The sequence below is a fragment of the Neopsephotus bourkii genome, unplaced genomic scaffold, assembly GCF_033783945.1.
Source record: "Neopsephotus bourkii isolate Nb327-2 ecotype Australia unplaced genomic scaffold, CSIRO-AGI_Nbou_v1 NB_31, whole genome shotgun sequence".
NCBI lineage: Eukaryota > Metazoa > Chordata > Aves > Psittaciformes > Psittacidae > Neopsephotus > Neopsephotus bourkii.
The window spans coordinates 1,267,238-1,287,872 of record NW_026900548.1 but is presented as its reverse complement, the minus strand read 5'-3'; the positions used below and the strand labels follow the sequence as shown (position 1 = coordinate 1,287,872).

Genomic DNA, 20,635 nt, shown 5'->3' with positions numbered 1-20,635 from the left:
AGATGCATGCATTGCTCCAAGCACAGCCTTGCCACCTCCCCCTTTTTTCAAGCATGTGATATGGGGCCGGGTTCATGTGATTCTAAATGGTGTCAAAGTTCATAGGCACTTGTTTATCCTTTGCCAGTTCTGTATCTGCCTTGGATGCACAAGACAGCTTTGTGGCACTGGGCAGTGATGCAACAAGGCACTTAAGCATGCCTTTTACTTTAGGCACTTACAGATTCCACTGGACGGTATTGCTGCTTGTTCCCCAGTGCTCTGCTGGACTGTGGCCTTGGATGCTTCTGTTCAGAATGTGAAATGGGGGTGTCCTGCCAATGCTGTTTGCATGTTGTGTAGCAGAGTTGAGTAAAAATGGCTTTTAAAAAAACAGAAATACCTGATGTGATGATTCTGAAATGCCTGAGAATACAAATCATGGAAGTGCTGTTCATTTTTATAGAATCCAAAAATCACAGCAGTACTCAGCTCAGTATGTTTCTAACACATTGAGTGGAAACATCTAAAATGGGTACTTTGGCAGGCAAAAAAAAGTAAACAAATCTCCAGAGTTCCTGCCCCACCCCCAGCATTTCACACCTTTTGCCATGTGATTCTCATTCCCTCCAACTCTCTTTCACTGTACATTTCTGACAGATTGTCTTTTAACAGCTAGTGACTGTGCAGAGGGTAGGTCGGGCCAGTTGTACTCTGCTGGCTGGGAGAGAAATGGTATCAAAAATAAGTAGTAAAAAAGTTAGGGCATTTCAGTGCAGTAAGATTGGTCCTTTCCAATCCAAACTATTCTATGATTCCTTTAAAATCTGAAATCCCTGGAGTCTCATTTCTGAGGCTTACTACAGATATTTTGCTTTTGCATGCACTAACTTCTGCAATACTTAGGAAATTCCATACTAAAATCCATCAGGAAATGACACCACCTGAAAGGCAGAAAAATTATAATGAAGGCTAAAAATGTTCCTTTTCTCTAGCATACCCTGGCAAAGAGTGTCTGTAACAGTTTACTTGTTTAATAATCAATTTAATTAGCTTAAAGTGTTAATTAACTTAGCTGCCCTGCCTGCTCCTTCTTAAGTAAGGCCTGATTTACACAAATGTAAATCATTCCTAAACATATATTACTAGTATCTGAACAGTACAAGCTCAAGGGTTGTTTGTTTCCAGCTGAACAAATTACTCAGCGCAAGTGCTGGAGGCCTGCCTTTACACCACAGTTTAATAAAGCAAGCCTGTTCAAGAAAACACTTAAGAAAGCATGTACTTGAGTCCTTTATGCAGCTGAAAGCTAAATATCCACTCATGTGTCTTCAGTAATGCTTTCCTCAGTCAGGGCCTTAGTCCCAAAGGGTCAGTATCAAATGTCCTTGCAAGCTCAAGCAGGTACAGCTATTTGCACATCCTGGTGATTTCTGCAGGGATTGTCTTACGGCTCTTGATGGGTGCTTAAATTTTAGGCCTTTTAGTTGAGCTCTTGGGTCTTTAAGGGTGGACCAGTTTGAATGCTAGGACAGAACTGGTTTCCAGCTATCCAAGAAAACTTTGTGGTATCAAGCATGATCCCTTAAAGAACAGCTGGACACTGTCATGGTTTAAATCCAGTCAGCCATAAATCATGCAGTCACTCTCTCACTCCCTCCCCTTTCCTTCCCCCTCTCCCACAGGGATGGGGAGGAGAATAGAAAAGAATGCAACTCCCACGGGTTGAGGTAAGAACAGTTTAGTAACTAAGGTATAACACAAATCACTACTGCTACCACCAATAATAGTAATGATAAAGGAAATGACAAGGGAAGAGAATACAACACCTCACCACTTGCGACCAATAACTCCCCCGCGCGCCCTCCCCCCCCCCAGCCCAACCAAGCACTGACCGATAACTTGTCTAACCCCACAGTGCCCTAGCCCTTCCAGGCAAGTCTCAGTTACATCCTGATCCTGGGCATGACGTGCTGTGGTATGGACTACCCCTTTGGCTAGTTTGGGTCAGGTGTCCTGTCTCTGCTTCCTCCTGGCTTTTCCTCCTCCCTGGCAGAGCATGAGACTCACAAAGTCCTTGGTCAGTCTAAACATTTGAGCAGTAACTAAAAACATCGGTGTTGCCAGCGCTGTTCCCAGGCTGAAAGTCAAAACCACAGCACTGCACCAGCTACTAAGAAGGAGAAAAATGACTACTACTGCTGAACCCAAGACAACATACAAACCTGACAGACAGTGGTTCTTTATTCAGAAAGCTGAGGAACCTGCTGACTAACATTCCTACTCCTACTCTTTGGAACAGGGTGTCCTTGGTGATCCCACCATGCCAGAAGTCTCGCTATGCCACATACTTCGACGTAGCAGTGCTGCGTTGTCTGCTGCAGCCACATTGGTCAGAGGAGGGCACACAGTGGTCACTAATGTACTACCTGCAGAGGCTGAGGCATATGCTACAGGAAAAACCAGAGAAACCACCTGAGCCAGAGGTCACCCCCTTACCAAGACCTCGCAGCAGTTCCATGGTGGCTGCTGCACCCTCTCTGGTGAATACCCACAAAACTCAGGTAAGCAATTACCATCAATAAGAAAATAGGAACTGTGGTGATGGTGGGAAGTGACAGCTCAATAACTAGTGAAAAACACAACTTTGGTATTGGTTAAGCTGCCCAGAGGTCAGATATGTGCATCTGTTCAGAAGGAGACCCTGAGAACAATGAGATGTTTGGAGGCAGAATGTGATGCAGAGAGTCAGAGCCAATGCCTGCTGAAAGTTCAAGGGTTGATTTGGGATAATTAATCTCAGGTGAACTGTTATAACATTAGTTTTTAATGTGAGAATATACTAATGTAGTTGTAAGAAGAAACCAGATTGCCTGAATGTTATGCTGTAATGCTCAGAACTCATTGAGCTTTGGTGTAACCCCTTGAAAGAGAAAAGGAATCACAGTTGGCACAGCACTGAACACTCCAGGCAAACATCTGGGTTAAAATACTGGAGTAGACTTTGCAAGCAGTGGCAGTGAGTAAAACCCCTCCACATTGTTATGTCTTTTCCTGCTGTTCTTACTGCATAACTTTTAGTTCTGTATTTGCCAACAAAACCTCTGTAGACAAACTGTCCTAATAGGTGTTGAGACTTGCTCTGTGTTCTGTTGGAAAAGGAACCTCAGGCTTCTGACCTTGGTACAGTAAAGATCTTCATGTTCGAGCTTAAATGTTTTTTTGGTTTGTGTAGCTCCCTTGTGTATTCCAGGGATAAAAAGGGGATGCTGCTGCAGTTTCATTTAATCTCCTTGTTGATTTGTGCTACTTTTAGGTTGTGTACTTTTCTCCTGTCATGTGGGCTTTTAACAGCAAATTCTGATTTAGTGAGTTGATGGAACTGCCTAATGGAATTTAATACAGATGCTATTTTTTGCAGTTCAATTTTATGCCACACCTCAAGTAAAAGGCTGTACCTTCGGTTAATATTGCTGTCAAATGTCTGTCTTGAGTCATAACTCTCAGAATTTTTGGTTTTTTTTTCTTAAAATCCTTGCTTTCAATATTGTAGAGCTGTGGCAGTTTTTGAGATGTCATTTTGTAAGGGAGAAGGGTGAAATATCTGTTCTCCTGTATAGCCCAGATGCTTGTAAGCCAGAAGACAAGCATAAGCAGTGTAAATATTAGTACTGTTATTTTTAAATCTCAGGGTTTTATAGGCATTCTTATGATTTTTATGGAGGGCTGGTGGTAACTTGTGGTTTTAAGGGCTTAGCAGCAGCAGCAGTATTGTTTAAGCTGTGTTATACTTGACTGTCATTTCTATAAAATGGTGCCCATTTCATCCCTTTAAAAGCTTGACATACCTCAGTGAATTCCAGGTGATATGAAATACTCTTCAGTCTTAATCTACATTTGCATGGAGATTTTATAGAATTGCTGTGCATGTACAGAAAAGTCTTCCTTAATATCATCTCCTGGAGGGAGAATTGGAAGATGTTGCTCCTTACGTGACTGTTTCAATGCATCTACCGTTCTTTTGCGCTTGCTCAGAAGAACCCAAATTCAGTTACTGGTGCAACAGTGCAGTGGTTCTCAGCACAGTGGCAGCATGAATGGGGTTGTTTTCCATAGGCACTGTTTGCAGTAGTTCTGGTTCTTCTTGGTTTCTACTGTGAAAGGCTTCCCTCCTTTCACACACTTGGCTATTTCTTGCTTTTCCAGGCTGTTTCTCTTGCAAAAGATTCCTTTACTTGGTTGCTGTTCACTAACATTCTTCTGTTAAAGCCATTTGGCAATTCCACTGGGTACTTTGTAGCTGTTAACTTGAGGACTGTGTCCAGGGCATTCTTCCCTCCAGGGCTAGGTTTGATTGCTTTTGGTAACCTCTGTGTCAGTCCTGTGTGTTTTTACTGTACTTCATCAAATTGGAATTCTGTTTAAAAGCGTTTCCAATTTGTTATGCAGAACAGCTGTGATGGAGAAATTGAAATGCTCTTCCATGTAGCTAAAGTCTCAGCTCATGCCCTGCTTCTTTACAACTCTGAGGACTGAAATCTGTGCAATGCATAGAGACACCAAGGCTGTCTTTCATCCCAGCCAGTTGTAGGGACTTGACTGCTGTTGTCAAATTCAGAGTCTTGTCACTCAAGGTTCTTTGCTTGTCAGAAGCAAGAATGCCACCTCCAGTGGGTTAAGATTTGTAATTTCTTTCTATCTTAGTGTATCTAACAATATATTTAAAGCCTGCCTTTTCTGTCTGGGTCTTAAATTTCTAACACAGTCATCATTTCTGCTCAAAGATTGATGAATGACTTTTCAGAAATACCAGCATTCTGTGTTTCAGCAGGCTAGATTTAAAGTAGCAGGCAAAAGACAAAACCAGCTGTCTGCAAATCACATCAGGGGCCAGGAGATTTTTCTGGTAAATCGACACTCTTTTTATTGTTCTGCAGTTTATCAGCATAGCTTCCTGCATCTCCCTAAGCCTCAGCAGAACTCTCACATTTCTTCCTGGTTTCTGAGTGCCTGAAATCACCTTTCAAATATGGGCAAAGAATGCCAGCACTCCTTGTTGCATAGGAAAAGGAGTACTGGATGGAGTGTGAATGAAATAAATACTAGCTTCCTCTAGAAAGTGACTTTAGTCTAAACATATTTCAGACCTGGCAGCATATGCTAAAGAAAGTCTGCATTGCACCTCTACACAGTGAATTCAGTATAAGGAATTCAGAATAAGTATATAGGAATTGAAACCTTCAGAGGCTCACAAACCTCTGCACTAACATTGCAGGGGCAAAGAGCCAAAGCTTAAATCAAGCATAAGACCAGTGCAGATGTAATGTTTGCTGCAATGCTAATATCAAGCCAAAAGTCTCAAGTGTAATATCTTGACAGTTGAGAGATCTACTAATGAGCTGGTAGCCATACAGTCATGCAGAAGGAAGGCAAACCAAAACAGAAACAAGAAAACCTAGAGCAGGAGCCCCCAAACTGTTGTATTTTCTTACTCATCTTGTGCATACCATAATTGCCACATAGTCCCCTGCACAGAATATAGCCACATTTGTAATCAGTCTTCAACAGGCATCCTAGCTTGATTCATTAAAATACATCACAGACTACACTGTAGATTTAAGGTGATTCTGTAATTTGCTTTTCTAGTATTTGCTTGATACCTACCCTAAGCAGATTTCAGAACTGGGGCTGGGTCTTCGTGTGTGTTTGTATGGCTTCTAATCCAGTAGCCCCTGATCCTTACTCTGTCCTTTTGGGGACTGTAAGCACCTCATAAAACACTGATTTAGAAACTAATGGACAAAGATAAAGAATCTGAAATAAATCCATATGATGAGCTCTCTGGCTGTCTTCAGCCAGAAAAGGCTAGAGAGCTCTAAAAGCTAAGAACTAAGCCATATGGAGTATTTGCTGGCCTTACTGTTGAGAGCACCTAGGGTTGAATCCTGATTTGCTGTCTATAGAATTTATATATGACTATTCCCCTGAATCTTTAGTGATACACGGAAACGGTTTAAAAGCATATCATGACTGAAAACAACGGTGAAGAGGAATCGTTCTGTTGTGTGTCTTCTTTATTCTTGTGTTGATAAAATTAATAAGAAGGATTCAAATGTAGACTTTGATTATTCTGAAAAGTCTCTGAAGAATGTGTGGTCCCCAGTAGCCCAATACTGCAAACACCATAACTAGTGCTTAAGGCTTCAGCTGCGATGACTGTCGTTGGCTTTTGCTGGACCTTCATATGCGTAAAACTGCACACTTGTTTACTGCAGAGCTGGCTGGCTCTGCAGGATGCAGTATGGTTAGGCAGGGTCTAAACCTCCTATACCAAGTCCCTTCATCTGTTGTTGGCATATGGCTGTCACTGGATTGAAAGCAAAGAGGTATTTTAACATGACCAAGTTGTTTAGCTGAACATTTCTGATGGGGGAGCAAGGAAAAGGAGCATCTCCATTGGAAACAAGCTGGTATTTAGGCAGAAGAAAATTATCCTGAGGGAGTTTGGTCAGGTCAGCTGCACAAACATCTCATGAAGAGTGGTATCAAATCTTTAATGAGAACAGATGGCCAGGAGCTGAGCTTATTCCACCTTTTGTAGCAAAGCCTTTCTTTACCGTAGGCAGCTGTAAGGCGTTTTCGTCAGTGCAGAAGGGGAGTAGAATGCCCTCTACTGACACCAGAGTAAATTAGTCTCAAGGTTTTCACTGCTGTGGGACATCCGCTGCTATAGCTGGGGAGGCTTTCACGAGTATGATAGGAACTATGATGGGCAGACCTTGGGGCACTGTTACTACAAGTGAAGGATGTTACTGATGTGAAATTATTAGGTTTCTGTAGTGAGTAAATAGATTTATTTTTTTTACAAATCCAGTCTATTGAAGTAAGTGCTACTTACTGCACTTTAGATCCAAAATACATGCTTAAAGGAATACATTATTTAGGGCATATTCTCTTAATCTTAAATAAAGTGCTTCAGAAAGGGTAGCCATTGTGATTGCTCATAAATGTAAACCAAGGCTTCAAGAATATCATCAGCTACACAGAGTCATACCTGGGATCAGAATCAGAATAGAACACGATATTCCATGCCACTAGACCACGCTGGCAGCAACACCTGAGGCTTTCTGTGGCAGCACAACGTGCTGTACTTTATTAATGTGGTTACAGAAATGTTACTCAAGGTCAATAATTCCAGGATCTTCTAAATTTAGTTTGCTCATTTGTTTTTCTTTAAATGTGTCCATAGTGTCTTGTGTAATGAATTGAAGGTTCTTTTTCTTTACAGTGCTCCTGTGAAAGTTCTTGGAAGTAGCCTTGTTTTTAAAGCTGGTTATCCTCTATTTCTCCTTGTGCTTACTGTCTTCTTTTGGGAGCTGCAGGATCTTACAATGAAATGCAATGAGGAAGAAAAATCGCTAAGCACAGAGGCATTTTCCAAGGTTTCAATGACCAACTTGCGCAGGCCAGCAGTTCCAGATCTCTCCACAGATCTGGGGATGAACATCTTCAAAAAGGTGAGTAGAAGAAAATTGTACTTCAGTATACCTATGATTCAGCACCTCAGTGACCTGCTAAGTAGCAGCTGAAGATCTGCTTGGACTATGTATTTATGCTGTATGTGAGACTGACATCTCTTTTCATTGGAAGTGATTCTGTGTGTTATTACATAGCTTTTTATGTGCACATTCCAAACACAGTACTGAAATCTGTATTCAAAGAACTGTCCTGCTGAAACGCATGAGGGGAGGGGACTCAAACACTGCTGATTTTTAAGTGCTGGTGCTCACTATAGTTCTGGCTGATTCAGTGAGTTCTTCCAGTGTTTTTACTTCATGAAGCTGTGAGTTTGCAATCATCCAGGATACTTAGCAGAGTTTTGTGGATTTTATGAATCCAGGTCATGGTCTGACGATGTCATAAAATTATACAAGGGCATCTACATCCCAGTGTAGAGAAAGACTGAGTTCCTTTAAATGCTCACATGGTTCCAGAGTACAGATAGCAGCCATCAGGGTTAAATGTCCCAGATAAAAAGTCAGAGTAGAAGGTTATACTTGGGCCACACATCTGTGTTATCCTTTTTCTCTCAAATGGTAGCTTACCTTGCCTGAAAGCCTCTACCTGCTCTCATGTCTTCTCCTCTTCTTCCTGCAGTTCAAGAGCCGCAAAGAGGACAGGGAGCGTGAGCGCAAAGGGTCAATTCCTTTCCACCACACTGGGAAGAAGCGGCAGCGAAGGATGGGGGTACCCTTCCTCCTCCACGAGGATCATTTGGATGTCTCACCCACTCGCAGCACCTTCTCCTTTGGCAGTTTCTCTGGAATCGGAGAGGACCGGCGTGGCATTGAGAGAGGAGGATGGCAGACCACCATATTAGGTAATATGTTGTTATCTCTACCTCAGGTTCTGTCATTCCTATCCTGAACATTCAGAGAACACCAGAGGTTTGCTTTTTCTTCTTCCATCCTATTGCTGTCTTTTGTGTTCTGTTACATACCTGTCTGTAGAAGTGGCAACTCTGCTGACAGCAGACCTGGAAGGACTTCCATTTTAGTTCACTTTCCTCTGAAAACTACCACCTGTAGTTATGGAATAATAGTTATTGTAGCAACCTGTAATGATATCTGTACCACTTGAATACACTTCCTGAGTGGCAGCAAGTGCTGCACAACTGCAGCTTAAAATAGATTCAAGGAATGGTTGTATTCTCTTCTTTTAAAGAGAAATCTCTGGAGAGGCAGCAATATGGTCATTAGGAGTATGGCAAAAAGATATTCAGTCTTCCTCAAGTGAATGTTGGATACAATATAAATAAGGGTGTTGGCTCAGATAGTGAGGATTGCATTTTTTGATACTGCAAAGGTACTATGTTTAAATATAAATATTGGCTCCCTCAAGCTTCCAAGTTCTCTGAACAGTGCTTAGGCTTTGTTTCTGTTCACAAATTTACTCCTAATGTCATAGATTTTCATCTTGGCGCCCTTTCTTGCAGACGATAGGCAGCAAAATGATTGCCTAAGGGCATGCCAGAGCCTTCTCATTTTCACTGGCTTAGATAGCATCATTTGGTAAGGTTTCCATTGTAAACATCTTTGGGGCACCAGACAATGCGCTTAGCCAAGTGAAGCCTTAAAGATTTGTATGTATTTGTGTGTATTTCTAGAGATTTGTACAAGTATAAAAAATCTAGTATCCAAATCCTCTTTTCTGTATGTTCAGTAGTTCAAGAAATCTGTTAAATTTTTATCTCAGGGGCTCCACATTCTTGTCCTGGCTTAACTTACAGTTCCTTCTTTCTGATATCTCAGTGAAATTCGGATTCAGTTGTCCACAGATCCTGCCTACTTCAGATAGTCCCCCTCTTTCAGTAGGTTCTTTTGATTTGTAATTTATTATTTTCCTTTGCTTTAACACTCCCCATCCTAATACACCTATTTCTTTTGGATAAGAAAAAGCCAAATTCCTATAACCAGCCCCAGAGGGTGGAGTCTTTCAGTGCTGACAAATCTTACTTTACTGCTGGTGGGTGGCAATGTAGGTGTTGGCTAAAATCAGTGTGCTGAGGGGAAGAGCTTTGCAAAGAGTTTGTACATTCAGTCTTTATGTCAGTGAGCCCCACTCTAATGTTTGGTTCTGCTTCACAGGGTCCTGGAAGGCCGTCACTTCTGTGGACTCCAGTCCTTCAGTTTCGGACCTCACCTATCTCTAAGCACCTGAGATGAGTTAGCTAAATACCCATTTCTTGCCTTCACCCTAGGAAAGTTTACCAGACGGGGGAGCTCTGACACAGCAACGGAGATGGAGAGCCTGAGCGCCAGGCATTCCCACTCCCATCACACATTGGTCTCTGATCTGCCAGACCACTCGAACAGCCATGGAGAGAATACAGTCAAAGAAGGTACATTTAACATACCAGGAAAAAACCGTTTCACTGAAATATCAACTCTGAGAAGCTGAGGAAGAGTTACTGCTTCCTTTTCTGAGTATATGACTGTTATTTTCTTTCCCCGCCCCCTGCATCTCTTGAGAGGGTTTTTTGTTCTTTGCAGGAAAACGTTCTGAACCTTTCAGGTTGATCTGGTTCAATTTGTAAAATAAAACTTGGCAGCCCTCAGCAGAGAGGAGGCAGGGTTTGTTTTTTTGTCACCTTACCACAACAGCACACAAGTTTGGCAGAAACTTGGTATTGCTAATTTTAGTGGCTTCCTAGGGAATCTTCTGGGATTTAATATCCCTTTGCAGGCCACAGGTGCTAGACTGTGCTGAGAATCACAGGTTCTTTCTTATTTCTCCTGGTTCGTGGCTTTGAAGCCTGGCTTTGAAATTTACTCGGAGTCTCCCTGGAGCTTATCTGTCTTGGAGGCCTCTGCAGTACCAGTGTGATCGTGATGGGAGACAGGATGCGTGATAGGATTCCCTATGCTCTCTCCGCCTGGTTGAACACAGTGAATTAAGGGATAGTGGACAGTGACAAGATTCTGCACTTGGATTACAATAACCCCATGCAATGCTCCAAGCTTGGGGAACAGTGGGTGGAAAGTGTTGGCGGTGTTGGTAGCCAGCTGGTTTGAATAGGGGCCAGCAGTGCACCCACGTGGCCAAGAAGGCAAATAGCATCCTGGCTTGTAAACAAGCACAGCCCAGTTAGCCATTTCATTATCCTAGAGACAGAAATTTACAGGTAGCCATTTTCCTCCTTGCAGTGCGGTCCCAGATCTCCACCATCACTGTGGCAACCTTCAACACTACCTTAGCCTCATTCAATGTGGGATATGCTGATTTCTTCAGTGAGCACATGAGGAAGCTGTGCAACCAGGTGCCCATCCCTGAGATGCCCCATGAGCCGCTTGCATGTGCCAACCTCCCCCGGAGCCTGACAGACTCCTGCATCAATTACAGTTGCTTGGAGGATACGGATCACATTGATGGAACCAACAACTTTGTCCACAAGAACGGCATGCTGGATCTCTCGGTAATTGGCAAGGAATGAGGAAAGCCAGGTCCCTCTTCTGTCAATGTAGCTGTACCATTGAGATCAGGGGTTTGATGGGCTTTTCCTCCACCTCTTTATATGACTTCTCTCAGCAGTACATAAAGGTCAGTCAGATACATTTGTGCATATCATAAAAATCTCCTCTGAGATACTGCAACTCCTGTTACTCCTTGCAAGGAGCGCATGTGCATGTGGAATGCACACATCAAATCTTAAGTGATATTATGTAATGGCTGTGTTCCTGGTGCATGCACCAAGTTCCCTACAAAACAGTATAAAACTGAATAGCACCTTTCTTCTAATGGCACCTTAAAACTCACCTTTTCTGCTTTCCCCTTAATGACTTGGCAGCTCCTGGTGCACTGAAGCAGTGTTCTCAGGCTCACAGATGCCATCTCTTGGTTTCCTTTCCTGCCTGACTGTGCCCAGCCTGTGGTTTCTTGTCTTACACCTAGATTGTAAGCTTGAGGGGTTGAGGGTTATATGTAATTCATTCTGAGTTTGTACTGTGCCTGCTATAACAAGTCTCTGCTCTGCCTAGGATTTCCAGGCACTAAATAGCACTAGGAGAGAAAGTAAGTCAGACTTTAAATATGATGTTTGAATCTCCCAGGTGGTCCTGAAAGCTGTTTACTTGGTCCTGAACCATGACATCAGTTCCCGGGTTTGCGATGTGGCACTGAACATTGTGGAGTGCTTACTTCAGCTTGGTGTGGTGCCCTGTGTAGAGAAGGTTCGAAGGAAGAGTGAGAACAAAGAAAACGAGGCCCCTGAAAAGAGACCAAGTGAAGGATCCTTCCAGCTCAAAGGGGCTGCTTCTGGTGGTTCAGCTTGTGGATTTGGAGCCCCCCCCGTTAGTGGAGATGGAGATGGAGGGGATGGAAGTGGTGGAGGTGGTGGAGGTGGAAGCGATGGAGGTGGTGGAGGAGGGCCATATGAAAAGAATGACAAAAACCAGGAAAAGGTTTGTCTTGCTTCCCTTTATACAATTCCCAAATGTACTGTAAGGTCTGTTAAGATGGAGTATGTGTGTGTATGCAACTGCCCTTCTGGTTTCCCTCCTTAGTTTTGCTTTTGCACCACAATGACTAATTAATTTGTTTTACTCTGGTGCTCAGTTGGGGTTCCACAGAGGAAACCTGTTTGGATATTCAAGCACTGTAACTGCAGCAAAGCAGCTGCCAAAAGCACAGTTTGTGAGCCTTGCATGGACCTTTTCAGTATCTTGTCAGAGGGCCTGAAACCCTCAACCACAATGATTTTTTTGGGGGGGTTATTATTAATAACTTATAAGGAAAACCAGAATCCAGTGTGTGAGCAGTTTCTTTTCTTTGATGGCCACAAATCATGAATTTTTCATTGTTGCTATGAGAACTGGCCAAGAGATGCTGTTGCTGACCTCCAAAGTCATCATTCATAGCATAATACCTAAGACGTTTTAAAAATATGCTCGTTTTTCTGCTCAAGAAATTCAGCTCTGCTTTTTCAGGCAGAATTCCTTTGAAGTAAGTGCTGAGTGGTATTCATAGCAGTTTGCACAGGGCTTTGCATTCAAAGCATGGCTTTTTGAGGGGAGATGAAAGGGAGAGGGCTGGTCCTTAAGCTTGAAAAATAATTGGAGTAAACATTTCAAGAGTAACAACTCAGTAATGGAGTGTCTGAGAGGAGAAATGGACAACAGGATGTTAAAGTACTAGCAAGATACTAGTGGCTGTGCCCTGGTTTCACGGTCTTCCTCTCTGTGACCTTCAGGATGAAGGGCCATCTGTCAGCACCCATAGGCTGGCACTCACAATGCTCATCAAAATTGTGAAGTCCCTGGGTTGTGCCTATGGTTGTGGAGAAGGACACCGGGGGCTCTCGGGAGATCGCCTGAGACACCAGGTATTCCGGGAGAATGTAAGAGAATTACAGCTCATTTTAGTGTGTTCCCTGTATTTTCGACATCAGCTGCTGAGACTGCTGTCTGCCCCTCTGTAGCTTTCTCTGTATTGACAGTAGATGTACTGGTCTTTGCCGCAGCTGACAGACTGTGTTGCAGCCCAGCCGTAGCAGATTTGCAGCTGTTGTTAACTTCTAGTCCCTGGAGCTTTCTAAGAGTGCACCTGAGTCCCAGGGTGCTTCTCACCTCTCTAATGAATGGGTTGTCTGGGAAGGGGCAAATGGGAGCAAATCCCCTGTGTGAGCTGATATAAGTGTATTTTCACATTGGCAGTACCCCAGCAGAGTATGCTGTTTATAAGAGGTGCAGCTGTCGTGGGTTGCATGTCTGAATCTAGAGGTCTAAAGTGTAGTTATGTCCACCTTTCTCAATGGTGATTATGACTGGTTGCTGCTGGGCTGCTCCATCAGCTCCTGATAGTTGGAGTGCACTGTGCTTGCAGGCATGCTAGTGTGCTGCAAGGGATTAGAAGACCCATGCCTTGTTTAGGGGCAGGGTGGATGGTCACTTTTGCTTCCTTAGATTTTTGATTCTGCTCAAGTTGAAGCAGTGAAAAGTGCCCAGGATGCAGCCCAGACATCTGACTTCATCTAGAAGTTTGAGTCCTTGAGATCAGCACAACGACCTGTCAAATGGGAGCCTTTCAAAGGCTTTTTCCAGCACATGCCTCCTCCTTGCTTTCTGTGTTTGCAGCAGGGAGCATTTTTGACGACTAATGAGAATTTACAGTGGTGTAGGTGGAAGGAGCCAAGTGCTTATCCATGGCTTTGTTTAGCCTGAGCCATGCCGACAGAGCTATAATTTGGTTCTGGGATCTGAGCTAGGTGGCTCAGAGATGGATTGGCTGCCTCTGTGTCATACAGCATTCTTCTCTTAACTGGACTTCTGGGTACTGGGGAGACTGCAGCAGTAGTGTTAGTTCTGGACACAATGGGACAGATGAGAACAAGAGAGTCCCAGTGGTAACAGTGAAAAGGTTCTGCACAGAGCACTGATTGAACACATAGTATATTCATCAGAATGATGGCTTTTATGTTGTGTTGGAGCTGAGCCAGCCAAACATTTAGGCCTATGCATAACATTAAGCATAAATGAATAGGTCTCTTGGAGCCAAGGTTCTTACCAGACTTACTGAATTGAGGTCTTTATCGGAAGAGATTTTCCTCCACGTCTAAGTCTGCTGCATCTTCTGTGCATTTGTCTGGCCAAACTGCTTTGCATGCACCATTTGTCTTGACTGCATGGACAATCACATGTCTGAGTTTACTGGAAATTTAAGCCCCCTATTGCAGGTAGCAGAGAGTTCATGTTTCCCATAAAGCTGATATTTCAAATTGTCTAAGTCCAGCATGCATGGGGTCCCAGTAGGATGGATGCCTGTGATAAGAAGTTGGCTTCTAATTAACAGCTTTTAAATGAAAAGCTAATTTTTTTGCATGATATAAATTGGTCACTGAGTATAGGTGCATCAAATAGGTTGGATCTGAGCCAGAGACTGAAAATGCCTGAAGCTAAGAACCTTTTTCACCAAGGCAGTAAGTGTGACTGATTCATATTCAGTGAAGTTTTACCCTGGAGTTGGAGAGAGGAGGATAGGCCTTGAGACATGGCTGGCAGTGACTTCACCACTCCCTCCGAACAGTGGTACCCATACTGGTACACTGCCTCTTGTTGGCTTCAGAAACAAACCTGTCCTCTGTTACAGGATCCAAACCTTCCAGCTTCTAGGGGAGTTACTTTAGACAGCACAGCAGAGCACTGCCTAAGCAAGAGAAAAAAATACCCTGCTCCTCTTAGCAAAACTCAAACATGTACTTTGATGTGATGGATATCATTGCAGGCTCAAAACTGCCTCACAAAGCTGTACAAACTGGATAAGATGCAGTTCCGGCAGACCATGAGGGACTATGTGAACAGGGATTCACTCAATAATGTGGTGGATTTCCTGCATGCTTTACTGGGATTCTGCATGGAGCCAGTCACTGACAGTAAGTACAGCAGGCATCAAAAACTCTCACTTGAATATTCCTAAATTGTACCATCAGAAAGAAGCCATCCCTTTTTCTTTTCCTTTAAAGAGAAAAAAGTGAATAAGTATCCTCAGAATATAGAGTATACCCTGCCAGAGTGGGTCAGAGCTGTTGGATCTCTTCTGATTTGATCACTCAGTGATCTCATTATCATCCAATGCACTTGAAATTGAAGGCCTCTCTTGATTCATCCTATCTGTTTTTCATGGCTTTTCAGTGGAAATATTTTCTTTCATTCAGCTGGACCTCCTGCAGGAGGGTTTCTGCTTCATGACATGGCCAGGCACCAGCTGCAATGGCCTGTTTAATCCAGGGTTTATTCTGACTGGAGGTACAATTGAGCATTAAAAACTCTGGTGCCTCAGGTGAGATGGTAAATAGCAAGAACAGATTGAGTAAACAAGAACATGAACACACAGATGCACATGCCTGCAGTTACAAGTGCGTGTGCATGTGTTCCTATATATATGTATATATGTTTTATTTTTAGCTAGGAAAAAATACTCCGGGTGCTATTAGAATGACCAAACATTTTTATTTTTTTTTTGTTAACTGTTGTTTAGTTAGCAGTGACTGTTTGCAGAGTAGGAATAGCTCTTCTGAAGCACTTAGCAAGTCTGACTAGTCTACTAGTCTACAGGCATTTCAAAGCATCAAAAATATTAGAGGCTTTTGTGAAGATTTCCGAGGTCATTTCCCCATGTATTCATCAAGTATTGACAGGTCACACTTTGAAGCATGGCAGCTCATAGAGCTTTTGAAAGGCTTTTCTCTCACCTAATCAGACTGGGATGGTTCCTATTATAAATGTGCAATTCTTTTTAGACTCTTTCTGAGAGCTTGGTCACCTTGTGCCTCTTGCAAAAACAGCATTCCTGTAGTGCAGAAGACTTTCTTTTCATGGGTGTTTCTTAGCAGCTTAATCAAATGTCTCTTGTCCTTTAGAAGAGCAAATAGCAAAGCTGGAGGTATTGTTCAAATTTTATGGCTTACTCTGTGTATTCTATAAATGAGACGTGTATAAAAGAAAGCCAGAATGGTCCTGATCGTTTCAGTCCTTTTTCATACTCCAGTTTCTGGAAGATTTCATTTTTTCTCATTTATTTTAACCTTCACTTCTGCTTGGTGTGGGATTGTGAGAACTGAGCATGATACTAGGTGGGGACTTGCCCATGTATATGAATCCCTTTATATATGTTTTTAAGCCATATTTTTTAAACCATTTCTAACAATGGGGCTTGCTTGTATTTGAATTTCACAGACAAAGCTGGATTTGGGAATAACTTCACCACAGTGGACAACAAGTCTACAGCTCAGAGTGTAGAAGGTATTATTGTGAGTGCCATGTTCAAGTCATTGATCACTCGCTGTGCATCCACTACACATGAACTACACAGCCCAGAAAACCTGGTAAGCACTAGATTTCATGTTAACAAAGTTACTTTTCACTTGAGTGTCTACAGTAGGGCTTTACAATGAAGAATTAGTTCAGTTTAGCCAAATCCCTTGAGCGTAGCAAGCTATGCAGTCACAGTTGAAACATGATATAAATGTGATACCCTTCTTATATTCCTGCCTTGGAACCTGGGGGTTTAGCCAGGATGAAAGTTGTACCCTCTGAATTGCATTTGTCTCTCTTTTCAAGCAGCTTCTGTGTTGGGTTTTGTTCTGTTTCCAAAGGGACTAGTAGCATAGTCTGGAGCAAGGGATTAATGAACAAGACCGCAGCCAGCACGAATCAACTTTTAGCAAAGTTAAAGGCAGCTTATGTGGTTAAAGACATGCCTATGGCAGAGTACGTGGGTTACTGAACAGCTATTTGGTACATCTGCCCAAGGATTAGACAAACATTCAGTTTACCAGATACCTGGAGGAAAGTAAAGTGTTGTTACTGGATCTAGATTTGTAAATTTTCCTTACAAATTGTATGTCTTTCTGGACCCTGTTTTAGTTAGTGTGTACCTTTACGAATAGCATCATCATTTGTGCCTGTATAGAGAATACAGTACACAGAGTATATATGAGGATTTCCTGTTGTGTCACTCTTTAAAGCCAGTCTTGTGTTACATATCTTATGAAAAAGAGCCTTAATCAGTATATAGATCCAATCATATGTTTGCTTTGGGTGAGGGGGGGATGTTGTTGTTGAAAGATGACTGTGCAGTTCCTAGCTGGGAATTTTTGCAATAACCCGAGATCTTTGAGGAAAGTTTACAGATCAAAAATCAGGACCTGTAAAATTGTTCCTTGCTTCTCCTTGCCCTCACATGGAGAGGTGATTTGTCACATCACGGATGCGCATGAATGTTCAGAACTAAAACCAGCCTTGAGTGTATGAGTAGGCTGGGGAATGAGTGAGTCATTCCTCTTTTTTCCCATGATGTAAAGCTCTGAAATAGTCAAGAAAAATCCCAAGACACCCACTGGTTTTGAAACAAAACATGCAATTTTTTGCATTCTACTGCCCTTTCCCTCCTAACTTTTTCATGTCTTTTAAGATTTTTTGGGCTAGATGAATGGAATAAACTAGGCTTTAAGTCATCTTTGCAGCTCCCTCATCTTGCAGCTGTTTTAGTCTCTGATATCTCTACATCTGCTGTAGCCCATTACAGAGCATGTTCCCTAGCAGTAATGCTCCTCTTTGTCTGCTTGTTCTGAGTGCACTAAATGGAGTTTCCAGCTTTTGATCTCAGCCAGAAAACACAAACCCTGTGGATGGAGAGTATATCACACAACAGCCAGAGGCAGTAACGCTGAAGTACCTTAGAAATGACTGATACTGCTTCTTCACAAGCTGCAGACTGAATTCTTTCATTTCCATGATGTCTTGCTACTCAGGGGTTGTACTGTGACATACGACAGCTGGTCCAGTTTATCAAGGAAGCTCACGGGAATGTATTTCGGAGAGTGGCGCTCAGTGCCCTCTTAGACAGTGCTGAAAAGTTAACACCAGGAAAAAAAACAGAGGAAACAGAGCAAGAACCAAAACCTTCTGGGAGCAAAAGGTGGGTGTGTAGGAGGCAGAAAGGAAATGACCTGCATATGGCTGTATGAATACAGGCACTGAACACAAGTGTAGAAAGTCCGAGGGCTTGTGTGTTTTATCATGATAGCGTATGTCCGTTCTTGATGTACAGAATTGTACTGTGGCAGCAGTCTTCTTTAAAACTTAATGGACTGAGACAGTAACAGGTTTGCAGCAGAAAGTGAGATCTAACTCTCATACATGAGGCCTAAGAGAACAGTTCAGTGAAAACTCTGGGAAAAGGAAAGGTTAAGAAAAGTAAGAAGCATAGTGTCTATCCCAAAGCACTGTGTGGACATCGCTTTTAATGTGCATGACATCCTTAGTGTTGTTTATCTGACAGATAAACCCTGGTATGCAAAACAAGCCCCAGAGTAAATCTAATTCTGCCATGCTTCTTTCTCAAAAAGAAATTTTCTCTGGTGTTTTGAGGCTTGTCATATTAAAATATCGGGCAGAAGGATTAACAAAGTTGCAAAACTCCTATAAGCCTTGGCTTTGCTTCTACGAAGTGATGACTTCTTCTTGGATAATTATATAGGGAGGCAGTAAATTGATAAAGAGAGGATACAAATCTAAAGCAGCTCAGCAGTGCTGGTTTCCGTGTCATAACAGCTATGAGATGAACATGAGATGGACCATCTGTTCACTTTAGCTGATGATTTATATTGTATGTATAGATCCGAGGTGGGAAGCGTCATCATTGACAAAGGCCAGGCATCAGCTGCCCCTGATGAGTGCCGTAGTTACATCTCCAGCCGCCCAATGCAAACGCCAGAACAGTAAGTAAATATTGAGTTGTTTCACATGTTACTGCCAGTTGCTTCCTTCTGGGCTTAGTACAAATGGGCAGGACAGCAAGGACTTATCTCTTTGGATAGTACAACAAATGCGTTGTGTGCTCAGGAACTACTGATAAAATGCAGGTAATGCTGATCTTCAGTGCTGCCAATTGGACCCACCCCTGATTTTGATGGGAACCAGCAGAGATTTTCAAATCACCATGCAGTAGATGTGTCAGTATCTCATACTACCGTAGCCATCAATAGACTGTTACTTCCTCAGAGATGCTACCACAGCTGTTCTCCATGCTTTTTTGGTACTTCTGGGGGATCATTCTATTACTTTTCAGCTTCCAAACTGTTGCTAAGTTGTTTACTGACTCTCAAGAGACAGCCCATCCTTACCTATCCTGGGCATGTAGTCTCCAAAGATTGGTGCATTTCCCTTATCAACACAGGTGATCTACCAGTTTTCTTAATGAGCAAATCAACCTGCTGTTAGTTATTGCAAGTTTGAAGCCTCTGTTATCCAAAGAGTTCAGCCATTTAATACTGAAGTAAATGTAATCAACGTTATAAATGGCCACTGGTCCCTATTAACTTCATAGAAGTCATTTAACTTCTCTGTGCCTCTGAATATCCATCTGTCTTGTTAAAGTGCTTTGAGATGCACTGTATGAAGACATTGCACAAGGGTACAGAGCTCTGTACTCTGTATTCTCCTCCATTAATAGAGCCTGCAAAGTCTCACTGTTACTGAGACTTCAAGGGTAACCCTTTACTGCTCTGCAGAATTGCAGCAAGCTGTGCTGCTCTGAGCCCTGGCATAGCCATGGGAAATCTCAAGAGTATAGCAAAATACACTGCCCCATTCCAATACCTTAATGAGAGCTGTGACCCCAGTAGGTTCACAATTGGCTGTCGTGATTCCAAAAGGTCTCCAGTGCACCTGTTTGTAGAAAGCACTAGTATCGTCTTATCAGTGTGGGTCATGTTGACCTAAAGATGATTTATTTTTCACATGTAAGAACTAAAAACTGGAATGATCTGTTCAGTGGGCAAGTGCCTCAGGGTAGAGAAGATTGTTATTTTGTGCCTTGAACAATACTGAGCATGTTGTCAAACTTGATTATGTCCCACTGGGAAAAGCATGTTTGGAATTAAAAATTAAACATCTTTAAAGAATAGAGAGGTTAGGAGGGAGACCTCATTCCCCTGAGCTTCCAAACTTCTGTGAAATGCAGTTCACAATCTGCATCCCTTTTCTTCCAGTGATGAGCAAATCCAAGGGGCCGTTCTGGGTCGCAAGGACTTCTGGCGAAAGATGTTCAAGTCACAGAGTGCAGCAAGTGATACCAGTAGTCAGTCTGAGCAGGACACATCTGAGTGTACCACTGCTCACTCTGGGACTACCACAGACAGGCGTTCCCGCTCCCGTTCCCGACGGATTTCCCTTCGAAAGAAACTCAAACTCCCCATAGGTAAATGTATGTCTCTTCCTGTTCTATATACATATTGCATGTGGATAGGAACACAGATACACCTGTTTCAAGAAATATTGCAACAAGTTCCTTAGTGGCCAAGTATATTGTATATTCTCCTGAGGGAAGCTGAGAAATGCTGCTCTCTATTTTACAGATGGCAAACTGAGGCAAAGGGAAACATAAGCAATATGCCAAAGGTACCAGATGATATCTGTGGCAAAATAGATATAGAATCTGTGTCTTCAAAGTAGTAGGCTAGTACCTTAATCTCATAGGCGTTGTTCTTCTCTGTAAAAGAGAAATATTCCAAATAGAATTTGACAGATAAAGAATATATCCTTTACGAGTCCCGTGACCTGGCCTTGCATGGTAGTTAATACATGTTACATGAAAAGGT

The 20,635-nt window shown here is 42.6% G+C and overlaps 1 protein-coding gene across 15 annotated transcripts in view; it reads left to right on the top strand.

Annotated features, from left to right (window-relative positions):
* UNC80 (unc-80 homolog, NALCN channel complex subunit) overlaps window positions 1–20,635 on the top strand; it is a 120,673-nt gene that overhangs the window by 15,288 nt on the left and 84,750 nt on the right. For 9 of the 15 annotated variants that reach the window (XM_061344161.1, XM_061343761.1, XM_061344086.1 and 6 more), the window contains exons 8-19: window positions 2,282–2,543; window positions 7,362–7,496; window positions 8,137–8,359; window positions 9,740–9,880; window positions 10,686–10,954; window positions 11,589–11,939; window positions 12,728–12,874; window positions 14,758–14,905; window positions 16,209–16,357; window positions 17,786–17,952; window positions 18,653–18,754; window positions 20,027–20,241. In XM_061344161.1, the coding sequence (XP_061200145.1) occupies window positions 2,282–2,543; window positions 7,362–7,496; window positions 8,137–8,359; window positions 9,740–9,880; window positions 10,686–10,954; window positions 11,589–11,939; window positions 12,728–12,874; window positions 14,758–14,905; window positions 16,209–16,357; window positions 17,786–17,952; window positions 18,653–18,754; window positions 20,027–20,241 (2,309 nt within the window). Of the gene's footprint in view, window positions 1–2,281; window positions 2,544–7,361; window positions 7,497–8,136; window positions 8,360–9,739; window positions 9,881–10,685; window positions 10,955–11,588; window positions 11,940–12,727; window positions 12,875–14,757; window positions 14,906–16,208; window positions 16,358–17,785; window positions 17,953–18,652; window positions 18,755–20,026; window positions 20,242–20,635 lie in introns of those variants that run through there. The other 6 variants (XM_061344180.1, XM_061344170.1, XM_061343834.1 and 3 more) reach the window with 3 other exon arrangements.